Source organism: Delphinapterus leucas, chromosome 19, assembly GCF_059928025.1.
Source record: "Delphinapterus leucas isolate spDelLeu-1000000601 "Yukka" chromosome 19, BTC_Dleu_Yukka2, whole genome shotgun sequence".
Lineage (NCBI taxonomy): Eukaryota > Metazoa > Chordata > Mammalia > Artiodactyla > Monodontidae > Delphinapterus > Delphinapterus leucas.
In genome coordinates, this window is record NC_143147.1 from 7,908,980 (window position 1) to 7,920,487 (window position 11,508).

The 11,508-nt window shown below is 61.8% G+C and overlaps 2 protein-coding genes across 8 annotated transcripts in view; one reads left to right on the forward strand and one right to left on the reverse strand.

The window, feature by feature from the left end:
- The window catches only part of EPN2 (epsin 2), an 86,523-nt gene extending 77,296 nt beyond the window's left edge, over positions 1 to 9,227 (forward strand). Inside the window, exons 10-11 of one of the 6 annotated variants that reach the window (XR_016388830.1) lie at positions 6,673 to 6,819; positions 8,345 to 8,433. Coding sequence is in view for 4 of the 6 variants with exons in the window: in XM_089900240.1 (XP_089756366.1) it covers positions 6,722 to 6,819; positions 8,345 to 8,488 (242 nt within the window). In the remaining 2 variants the exon portion in view is untranslated. Of the gene's footprint in view, positions 1 to 6,672; positions 6,909 to 7,539; positions 7,649 to 8,344 lie in introns of those variants that run through there. The other 5 variants (XR_016388829.1, XM_089900240.1, XM_089900242.1 and 2 more) reach the window with 5 other exon arrangements.
- Positions 876 to 10,863, reverse strand: B9D1 (B9 domain containing 1). Of its 2 annotated transcripts, XM_022560802.3 has the most exons (7): positions 10,573 to 10,849; positions 9,048 to 9,116; positions 7,514 to 7,625; positions 3,956 to 4,052; positions 3,072 to 3,134; positions 1,326 to 1,393; positions 876 to 1,114 (listed from the first exon to the last, which is right to left on the reverse strand). In XM_022560802.3, the coding sequence occupies exons 1-7, from the start codon at positions 10,633 to 10,635 to the stop codon at positions 972 to 974; spliced, it is 615 nt and encodes a 204-aa protein (XP_022416510.2). In that variant the 5' UTR covers positions 10,636 to 10,849; the 3' UTR covers positions 876 to 971. The 2 variants fall into 2 exon arrangements, with proteins under 2 accessions (XP_022416510.2, XP_089756374.1); XM_089900248.1 differs by lacking the exon at positions 9,048 to 9,116 and having other exon boundaries at positions 3,072 to 3,164; positions 10,573 to 10,863.
- Positions 10,864 to 11,508: the final 645 nt, after the last annotated feature.

Below are 11,508 nucleotides of genomic sequence, written 5' to 3' on the forward strand. Positions count from 1 at the left end.
GGTGCCTGTGTGAGCCTGAGCGTAGGGGAAGGAGGGGGCTGGGGGCTGCCGGGGGCACAGGCCAAGATCATTACAAGGGAGAGGGAGGGGGCTGAGGAAGAGGCTACGTCTCGGGAAGGGCTGTCCGTGTGGTTGGTGACGTGCCGGGGCCACCGGACGAGCAGACAGGTGGTGGAGTCTGTGGTGGACGCGGTGTGGTCTGACAGCCGGGGCGTCGAGGGAGCTGGGATGGGGACGCAGGAGATGCTTCTGCGGAGCAGCGGGGCCAGAGCGGGGAGGGAAGGTTCCACGTAAAGAGGGTCAGGATGCTGGGGATTGGCGGACGGTTCCAGAGCGCGCAGTGAGCTGGGGGCCCTGAGTTTATGGGGGAACTGGGACAAAGGCAGGTCCCCGTGACAGCCGGGCAGCGGGTGGTGGCTAAGGTGGGCTCTTCAGGCTGCGGGGCTCCCCTCAAATCCTGCTGAGGGGAGAACCCTGAGCAAGCCCGGTGTTCTGGCCAGAGGGCTCCCCGGAAGCTGCCAGTGGGGGTCAGGTGGCCCAGGGGGGCCGAGGGCAGGCGGGGCTCTCCCGCCGTGGCGCTGCCCACCTTGGGGAGGCTTGCAGCCCATCCTCTGGGCTGCCGCGGGCCTCTCCATCCAAGGGAGGTTCTGCCCGGCTCGCCTGTTTGGTGGACAAGCTGGTTTTAGGGACGAGCGTGTCGAAGTGTGAGGGCCGCCCAGCCGTGAGCCCGGGATCAGGCTGAGCCCAGGCTCGGCTGCTGGCTTCTGCCCTGGTGCAGCTTCCACCCCGGGCTGTGCCCACCAAGGCCCGCGCCAGCCCTGGGGCCCTGCTCCCAGGTCAGTTGCTGCGGGGAGAGGAGCTGCCCCAGCCTGGGCTCTGTGAAAAGGTAACACTTTATTACACAAACACCGGCCACCCCCGACGCACGTCAGGCAGGTGGGTCGCTGGGCCGTCCCAGGGGGCCGATGCCTTCACCGGGAGAGGCCCTGGGGCGTGCTGGGCCCTGAGACCCCCTGTGTGTCCGGAGGCCCGGTGTCATAGCCCAGCTTCCTCATGTCCTTGGTCACCACGTTGAAGAGGAGAGTGACGAAGCCCTGGGAGCGGACGCGGGTCACTGAGGACAGAAGGGCAGCGTTAGCTGGGCCCACGCCCCTCACTGGGAGAAGGGGCTGCGGTGGGGACGGGGGACGGACGGACATGGCAACCCCTCCAGGCTGGGCCCTGCCCCTGCATCTGTGTGCTGGCGGGTCCCTGGCATCCAGCCATCTGATTGCGGGGGGCCCACCTGGTCCCACCTGCCCGGGGGATGGGGGATCAAGTTTTACCTTCCCGGCCTTCCCCCTGAGCCACCACCTTGGGGTCTGTGTACTCGGGCCGCCGTCCCATGAACCAGCTGGGAAGATAGGAGACAGCCTGAACCCAGACAGAAATCCCAGAAAGGTGACAGCAGCCGAGGTGGGGAAGGCGGGGCCCTGGGACAGTGTGATTCCCCATCCTCCTGGGGAAGGAGGGCCCCAACCCAGAGCCCAACAACCAGCCTTGGGGTGGGCAGAGGAGCCAGATCTGGGCTCTCCACTGTCCTCTGAACAGAGCAGGATCCAGAATGTCACTTCCATTTCTGAGCACCGGTGTTCTCACCTTAATGGGGACGTGATAATGGCCCCCTACCCCATGGGGCTCCAGCCATAAAGCATTAGCCTCTTGATGTCTGAGCCTCCCACCCAGGCAGAGGGTTCTCCGCACCTCAGAGCAGGCCGCAGACACGCAGTGAGCCAGCGAGGGGCTCGGGGTGGGGGCAGGGAGGGGGGTGGGAGGGGGCACAGGGGGGTGGGAGGGGAGCAGGGAGGGGGGCAGGGGGGCACAGGGGGTCATGGAGGGGAGCCTCGCCCCCTCCCTGCACCTCGATTTCCCCATCAGAGGAGCAGGGCTACGCGGCACCTGCCCCCAGGCTGCACTGAGGACCAGCCCGGGAAGCAGCCCCCAAGGGCCCCGCCAGCCTGGACGCTGCTGCAGGGTCCCTGCGGGTGCCTTGAGGCGGAGATGTGCCTGAGTAGCTCGTGCAGTGGTGTCTCAGGGAACCCTTTCTGCCGTGTGAAGAGCAGATTGGAGGCTCTGCGTGATGGCCCCAAAGAGACTAGGTCCCACTATGAGAAAGTTAATTTCTGTGGTTTTAAGCCACCAAGTCCGTGGTAACTGGTTGCGGCGGCCACAGGAAGTGGCCGCAGGGAAGCAGGCAGCCAGCAGGCCGAGGAAGGACGCCGGAGGCGGAGGCCCAGCAGAGGGGACGAGAGAAGGGGCTGCTGGAACACGGACCCCTCATCTGGGACGACTGTCCATCCAGCTGCCTTCCCCCATTTCCGTAACCCAAGCACACACGGCCCAGCCCAGGCAAGAGCCCCTCCGAAGGGCGGGAGACGACCCCCTGCTGCCGCCCAGCCGGCGGTGAGGGCTTTCCCAGCAAGGACCCCCCCTCCCCAGGGAGACCTCACACGGGGGACCGCAGCCCTCCCTCGGAGCTGTGGGGCGTGGAGCAGTGTGGACACCGGGGTGGTGGTGTCACCTCCAGCCAACGCTGGCCCTTCCCATCACGGTGGCTTCTGGAGGGCTCCCAAGGGCAGCAGGCGCCTCAGAGCCCAGGAAGCATCCTCCCCCGAGCAGGGTGCCGGCCAGGGGGCCCAGGCGGTGCTACACGTTCCCCTGGGCCTGGCCCACCACCGGGGAGCTGAGCTGACCCAACCCGAGTCGGTCAGCCAGGCCCAGCCAGCCCTCCAGCTCCTACTCAGATGAGGGAAGGGGCCAGACGCCTCGGGCTTGGTCTCCCTGCAGGCCCGTGTGCGGGCCCCACCGGCTGCCCCACCAAGGTCACCACCTCCTCGAGACCGAGCTGCTCCCTGCGCCCCGAGCCCCGCCGGCCCCGCCCTCTGCTCTAGTCCCTGCTCAGCTGTCACCTCCTGGCAGAGGGCCCTTGTGTGAAGCCGTCCAGCACGACATGGCAGCGGGGGACGTGACAGCCCTCCACCCGACCACTGAGGCCAGGAGTGGCTGGGGGGATGGATGTGCAGGAGACTCACCTGGTAAACTTTTGCAGTTTAGACACAGATTCTGGGACAAACATGGGGATGGTCTTTTTGTGCCTGAAACAAATGTTTTCACAGACAGCTGTGCTGAGTCACGGAAAAGTGGCGGAGCCTTCTGAGCCTCCAGCGAGGGGCGGCAGTGCCAAGTCGGAGCCGGAGCCCCGCCCCCAGGGCTGAGTCCTCTGAGAGCCTTGTTTCTTTTGAAGGGTCGGGAGGATGCTGAGGGCTACAAACCAACCCTGGCTCAACTGTGCCCCTCACAGGGCCCTTGTCCTTGTCCAAATATCCCAGCGCGCTGCCATCCTCCAGGAAGCCCCTGACAGTCCCCTGGACCACACCCGGCTGTGGTCACCCGTCCCCCGTCCCCCTTCCCCTCGCACCCTGCACTTCCCATCTCAACACCCTTCAGGTTCGCCTGCTGGGCCTCCTCCCTCCACCTGCTCTGATGGAGTCCTCACCCCTTAGGGTCGCCTGACCCTGGCCACCCACCCCGCGCCTGGAACACGGTGCCTATACCCTGTCACCATGCTTGACAAGAGAGAGCTGCGTCTCTCCATCTGTGCCCACTACTCGGGGGGGGGGGGGCCTGCCGAGGGCAGGTCCCGTGGTCACACGTGTCTGACACGTGTGTCCTCAGGCCAGCAGCGAGGGAATGAGTGTCTGAACTCCGACCCCAGCCTGCCCGGAACTCTGGCTGGACCCGCCCCTCTCGATGCCCCAGGACACCCCCTCCCAGGTGTGGGCCACGCCCCCACGCCAGGGACCCCTCCCACTCCCCGCCTCAAGGTGAGGCATGCCCCGGGGAGAGCCTCGCGGAGGGTGCCGGGGTCCCGAGCCAGCGTGGCCCGGCGAGGGACCAGGTCGGAAGGAGGACCTACCGTCCGGGTGAGAAGGGCACGTGCACCGCCCCGTAGCCTCGGACCACGTCGTTCCCGAACACGTCCGGCCCGTACACGCTAAGCACGATCTGTGGCCCTTGCGAACGACAAGGCAGGGGTCAGCCTGCGGGCAAGCCCAGGGGAGGCGCAGGGGGGAGAGCAGGGCGGCGGGCCCGGGAGCCCCCAGGTGTGCGCCTGCAGGCTGGGCCCCGTGCTGCCCCGGTCCTGCCGCTGGACAGGCCCAGGGAGTGCACAGGGACCCGGCTGTGACGGGGTGGGGGTGGGGGCGGGGGGCTGCTCCCGGGGGTGTCTGCGTGTGGCTCAGGGCGGCCCCGCACCCCCTTCCTCTCGAGTGCTGCCAGTTCCCACTGCTCCCTGTTGGCAGCTCCATTGGGGTACATCCTCGGGAGGCGGGGAGGCCCAGAGCCGGCCGGCCTGCCCAGCTTGGACCCGCGGCCACCGGACAGCCTGTTTTCTCATCCTCCAGACGCCCAGGCTCGGGCCTGACGCAGAGGAAGTGCTCGCCGGTGCTGGGGGACGTCTGTTCCCTCCCCGTCACCGCCTCAAAGGTCATCACTCCTTTTCCGTAAGGTTTCACCGCCAAAGAATGCATCCCACACGTGGTACTTTGGTTCTGCCCATGTTGTGAACTTTGTATGAGTGGAATCGTATGGTACGTAGATTCCTGCATCCAGCTTCTTGGATTCAGTGTTTATGAGACGCATCCAAACCGAGTCACGTCTCCAGGACAGGAGAACTCCGTCCTGTCTGGCGGCCATGGATGCCCGGGCTGTGTCTCCTTCTTGGGACAGCGCAACCTCTCGTCACACGCGCACCCGTGTCTGCCCAGGCCGCGCATTCACTCGAGCTGCTTCCCTGGGGGCACCGCACCAGAGCTTGGCGTCCTCAAGCTTCCTAACTGGGCTGTTCTGGTCCTGAATCATGGCCGCTCACTTTGGCTTTAATTTGCATTTTCCTAATTGTAACTGTTCTTCCTAAAATGAAGTTGAGACCTCGTCCTGTTTCTTGGTCACTCGGACGTCCTCTTTTGGGCGGTGCCTTGTTCGAGCCTCTTGCCCAGTTTACAACTGGATGGTCTCTTTTCATCCGTAATGATGTCTTTGGGTCACTAGAAGCCCTAAATTTAACAGTGGAACCCGCGGATCTGCTCCTGTGCGGAGTCCTCATCCTGGTACCGCGGTTCCCGCCTGCGTGGAATCTTCCTGAAGCCGTATCGTCGTGCTTTTCACATTTCCGTGCGTGTATTCCTCTGGGATGGACTTTGTGTGCCTGATACAAAGCAGGGATCGGGCTGCACTTTTCTTCCTGCTTGTATCCAACTGCCCCAGGACCACTTCTCAAGACCCCCTTCCCCTCCTGCTCTGCCCTTTGTCGTGAATCAGCTGCACATGTTCAGTTCTGCCCTGGGCTCCCTACAGATCTGTCTGTCCTGGTGCCACAACTGCTCTCGTGATTGTGCTTTACAGTCACAGCTTGATAGCTGGTAGGACAGGTTGTGTTTGATACTACTGGAAAGAATTTATTTTTAAAATATCAATTTCTACTTTTTATACAGAATAGAAAACACATTCTATTTTTATACAGAAAGCAACTGATTTTTAAAATAAATTTATTTACTTATTTATTTTTGGCTGCGTTGGGTCTTCGTTGTTGCATGCGGGCTTCTCTTGTTGCAGAGCACGGGCTCTAGGCGTACGGGCTTCAGTAGTTGCAGCACGTGGGCTGTCGTTGTGGCTCGCCGGCTCTAGAGCGCATGCTCAGTAGTAGTGGTGCATGGGCTTAGCTGCTTCGCGGCACGTGGGATCTTCTCGGACCGGGGATTGAACCTGTGTCCCCCGCGTTGGCAGGCGGATTCTTAACCACTGCGCCACCAGGGAAGCCCGCCAGCTGATTTTTATATACTGATCTTATATCTGGCAGTCATGCCCCCTTATTAATAATTTACTGTAGGTTATTTTGGAAATGCTACATAATCATGTCACCTGTGAATAATGACAGGTGACATGATTCTAATTCTTATACCTTTGAATTGTACAGTGTTGGTGGTCATGACAAGCATCCTGATCTGACAGAGAGATCTCTCAACATCTCACTAAAATAAGTGATGTCTGCTCTAAGTTTTGTGGATAGCCTTTATCAGATTAAGGAAGTTTCCCTCTACTCCTGGTTGGCTACAGGTTTGTCATGAATGCATGTTGAATTTTATCACATCTTCTTCATCGATGGGGATGATGGCGACTTTCTTTTTAACGTAGTGAGTCTCACTGGTTGACTTTAGATGTTGCACGAACTTCTTATTTCTGGATTAAACCCTCCTTGCTCACGATAGATCACCCTTCTGGTGTCCTGTTAGGCGCAGTTTGTGGATGTTTGGCACCACGTCCAGGGTGGGGATGAGGGCAGCCGGGCCGCAGGCCAGGGCGGGCTGTTCTCTCAGAGCTCTGAGGTGGCAGGATCTTCCTGGCTCCTGGGTCCCCAGCCCAGAGCGGCCGACAAAAGTCTCGGTCAGCATCTCGATCACCTCTGCTGGAATCAGCAAATACTCCCAGGGGAGCTGTGGCTGGGGGTGTCTCTGGAGCTCTGCTTTTTTCCTGGGTCTTGGCCTCCTAAAGCGCCACGACTTTGCTACCTGTCTGATGCCTTCAAGTAGTTTGTTTTCTGGTTTTGCTTTTTAATATTTTATTCACCTTTCCTAGCCGTCCTCAGCAGGAGGAGATTGGTCTTTTATCTAGTGCCCTGTTCCAGGAAGCCTGTGGAAGTTTCTCGTGGATGATGACAACAGGATGGCAGTCCCCGCCCAGGAGGACAGCCAGGCAGTCTCTGCTCCAGACCCTCTGTGCCCGGTAAGCCTGAGCCCCCGCCACACGCAGCATAAGGCCTGGACCGTGAAATCAGATGGACCTGAAATCAAATCCATGCTCAGCTACTCAAGGTAAAGCTGAAGGCAAATGATGTCACTTTTTTGAGTCTCAGTTTCCTAGAAGTGGAGAAGAATCTACCTAACAGATAGGGTTACAAAGCCTGGCCAAGCCCACATAGGGAGAGTATTCACGGCCCCTGTGGAGCGAACCCCAGGCTTTGCACACAGTTGGCGCTTATTAAGTGAGAGTGACTGGTAACTGCCAGGTAAGGTAGAAAGCAAACACTGCAAACACTGCAGGCGAGGAGGGCTTTGGGAAGGTCAGAGGTAGGATGAGGGCCAGGTCCCCCGGGCAGAGAGAAGGGCAGGGACTTGCAGGAGGAGCAGGGCGCTCGGGTCTGGCAGAAGCACAGCTGTGACGGACAGGGGAGAGCTGCCAGGGCAGGCCTCCTGGCCAGACTGCTGAGCCGGGCTCTGCCCTTTGCAGGCTGGGCCTCACCGGCTCCATCAGAACCTCAGGAAGGTCAAGTGCACACAGATGAGCAGGAAGGGGGCAGGGAGGAGGGGGAAACTGCCAGGTGGCTGAGAGCACGTGACAAGGCTGGTTGAGGGCCCAGGGGACGGGCAGGGAAGGTCCATGTGTGGGCACGGGGGCAGGACGAGGCCTGTGGACTCACAGCCGTAGGGGTTGGTGCTCTTAAAGGTGACGTCGATGGGGAAGTTCCACACCAGCGCGCGCCGCGCATCCTGGCTCTTGGATGTGATCTGTGAGATGCCCTCCTCCAGCCCCTGCGAGGACGACAGTGACGGCCAGTGTCCCAGTTCCACGCCCCTCCCCTCCCTGGGCAGCAGCTGGGAGAGCTGTTTCCTTCACCATCTTCTGCCAAACGAAGGGACCTGAGACGTAATGGAGGGGCTCCCAGGTCTTTGAGGGTTTTCATCCATGAGGGCCTGGAACCTCGAGGCCCCAGCCCTCCCCCGGTGCCCGAGCTCCACCTGCGCCTCAGCCTCACTGAGGGGACGGTGTTGCCCTCTCCCCTGTCACCATCGGCACGTGTGTGCGTGTCACTTTCTTGGTTACAAAGCAACGCCCCTTGGCCCTACGCCCCCCCACCCCTTTGTTCCCAGCCAAGCTTCTTAAAAGACATGTCGACACTCACCAGCTCCAATTCCTTCTCACTTTGCATCCCTGAACCCACCCCAATCTGACCTCTGGCCCCCACTCTACCAAAGTGTTTCTGTCAAGTCACCAGTGGCTCGGCTGGCTGTGATGTGGTCCCTTCTCTGTCCCCATTTCACTGGCCCCCCACCTCCCAGGTCAAACATGCCAGGCACACCCCCCGCCTCAGGGCCTTTGCACACTCCACACCTTCTGCCTGCCTAGTTCTTTCCACAGCCTTCCACGCGGCTTGTCCCCTCGCCTCCTTCAGCTCTGTGCTCGGCTACCATCTCCATGAGGCCTTTTCTGGCCTCTCATCCCTCCCTTTCTTGCCTCTGCTTTCCCCCAGCGTGTCACCAGCCAACAGCCTGGAGTGTTTACTGCCCCGTGTCTAGTCTCCCCCTCAAGAAGTGCACCCAGCAAGACCGGGGCTTCACTGGCTCTGTTCACCACTGCGTCCCCATCACCAAGAGACTCGGCAGCTATCGCTTAGCGGGTGCCTGGAGGACAAGCGCTATGGTCTCAGCTGCACAGAGGAGGGACCAGGCTCCGAGCAGCTGTGAGGGTCGCCCCAGTGCCGCGCAGGCAGTAACGCGGTGCGGGCTGAAGAGGCGCCATCGTCCCTCTCCTGGTGGAGACCATTCCTCGGGGACTCTTGGAAGGAGGGTTCCAGAGTCTCCCCACAGGCTGAGGAGACCGGCAGGGCAGTGAAAGGACCAGCCCAGAGTGTCTGCAGCTCGGCCGCCTCCAGGCCAGCTCTCTGGGGTCTGCCCACCCGCGCTGCCCAAACATCCCTACTTGCTGCCACGCGCCAGCTCCCAGGACAGGGCGCGCGAGCGAGCACGGCCTCGGGGGTGGGTCAGGGAGCACCGCGGCGCTGCATTCTCTGCCCCGGCTTCACCAGGAACAGACTCGCATGCGGGTCCCCCCTGAACTCAGCGTCCACCTCTCAACTGGTTCTGAACTGGGAGGGTAACGGGAGTGATGGAGCCTTCAGAGACCCCCCCAGTCACGAAGGCCGTGAGTCTGGGAGGCCAAAGGGCCCAGCTTACCGCCGTGGGGGCCCAGTCCTGGCCATACACGAAACAGTACTTGCAGTAGAGATCGTCATACTCAGGAAACTGTGGAGATAAGCATACACAGCTTCTGCTCACAGGGACTCACACTGAGACCGACTGCTGGCCAGGCAGGTGCGGCCACCAGTAACTCCGATCGTGAGGCACCTGGTGAGGGGGGGTGGGGGCTAAGAGACAGCAGGGGGTGTGGACGTGGCGTTCAGCGGAGGGTCTGGGGCCCAAGATGTGGGCGAGTCCAGGGCCGCTACTGCCCCTGGGCCTTTGCTCAGGCTCTGCCTTCTGTATGACATACCCTTCCCATTCCTTCACCTGGAGTTTTCCTGCTCACCCTTCAAAACTGATCCTTCAGGGAGCCTGCCCTAAATTCCGGGCCGTCCTGGGGGGCCACTTCCTAGCTCCCGCAGCCCCTGGTGCTTCCCTCCATCACAGCACTGTTTATTTCTCTCAACCCCATTAGACTGTGAACAAGGGACAGGTGTGCGAGCTTTCTGTGTCCCCAGCACCTGGCACAGGGGCAGGCACAGGAGCAGCTCTAAGGAAATGATACAGTGAAAGGTCTGCGAAGGCAGGGTGCTATTAGGACACACAGAGCAACATATGCTTGGCCTGCTAGAGGAGGGGCCCCGAGCAGAGGGGGAGGAAAAGTGGGGATGAGGTGGTTGCTGAGAGCACAGACACATGTGACCCAGCCCAGCTGAGGCCCCTGATGGGACAGAGCAGAAGAGGGGAAGCGGGTCTTGGGCACTGGGTCAAGGGGGAGGTGGACAGAGTGGGAGACTGGGGCAGCGTCCCTGATGAAACAGGAAGGCGGGAGATGCCCATTAAGAGGCCCCAGCAGAGCTTTACCTAAACCATCTCAGTTAGTCCTCACAATATACTCATAATATTTTAAAAACAGCCTGGAAGGGCAAGTCCAGCAAAGCTCTGACATCAGACCAGGTTTCAAATTCCAGTTCTGCCACTGCTTTGGGGCAAGTTTTCCCATCTGTAAAATGAGGGTGCCAGTAATACCTACTTCACAGGTTGCTGTGAGGATCGACTGAGCGGGGCTGGGCATGGAGGCTGGCATATACTATGTCTTATACACAGAAATGACAAACGGTTCGTAGGACGTGCTGCGGACTGGAGGGTAGCGTCCCCTTCCGTCCAACAGACACCGCCCCCCGCCCGCACCGAGGCAGCCGCCACCATCGCTGCATCAGATCAAGCAGATCACCTCCCTTCCAACCCGCGCCCGAGGGCCTGAGAGTCGAGGGCGCGGGGCCTCGCTGCGCACGGACCCGCGCGGATCGCGTGGGGTGGAGGCCCCTGCCCGTGACTCCACGCCGGCTCGGCCGGCTGCGGCCTCGGCCTCGCTCAACCCCCCAGGCCTGTTTCCACACCGCACATGGGGCGGAGGGTTCGCGCGACCTCGCACCAAGCCTCTCACACGCTGGCTCCCTCTGGCGAGGCTAGGCCCTGGGGGGACGGGTGCGGCCCCGCGGGGTCCACGGCCGCTCACCTGGGCGCTCTCCACCTGCCCGTTGACCATGAGCAGGAAGACGCTGGGACCCGCGGCCGCCATAGCAGGGCTGCGCGGTTGCTAGGAGGAGCCGGGTTGCCCTGGAGACGGACGGCGTGGCGCGCGGGACAAGTTTCTGGGAAGCGGGATCTTCAGAAAAGCGAGCGCATGCGTGCGGCGGCGCGGAGGGAGGCGGGGCTTCGCGGGGACCGTCGGCGCGAAATCCGCGGCTATATTGTGTCTGTTGGTGCGGGACCCAGCACATCCCTGGTTCAGGTTACCCCACGGGAAGTGTGTGTCCACTCAGACCCGGCCCCGCCAGGCCCGTGGGAGGTCTTGAGCCGGAGGTGACGACCACCGCGCGTGGGGCTCAAGAGCGAGGCCCCCGACAGTCGGGGTCCGGCCCCGGTTCCGAGAGTCCGCGTGGGACCAGCAGCTGCCTGCGTGGGGTCAACGGATGCTCCCTCGGGCCTTCTGAGACCCTCGCCTCCCAAAAGTTTATTAGACAAACCTGGGAGGGACCTGGAGAATCCTTAAACCCGCGCCGGCGCTCCTCCGCGTGGGGCGGGAAACAGGCTGCGGAGGGGCCGCCCCCGGCCGCCCGAGCACCCCCAGTCGCTGAGGGGCGAGCCCGAGCGCGGCCCCGCCAGGACACTGCCCTCAGGACGTCACTGCCTGGCCGCCGGAGCGGGTCGTCCGCCTGCTCTTAGCTTAGAGCACGGTTCGCATTTGCACATTTATTACTGTCACAGCTCCGGCCAATGCTCGCCTCTCCCGACCAACAGACGCCGTGAGCACAGGGGCCGCGCCCACCCCGTGTCGCGGTTGCCTGGCACAAGTGAGCACTGGTGGCAGCCTGTGGAGTGGATGAATAATTGAGTACGTCTCTGTTGCACAAAAGAGGAAGCAGATTCAGAGGCGAGGTGACTGGGACAC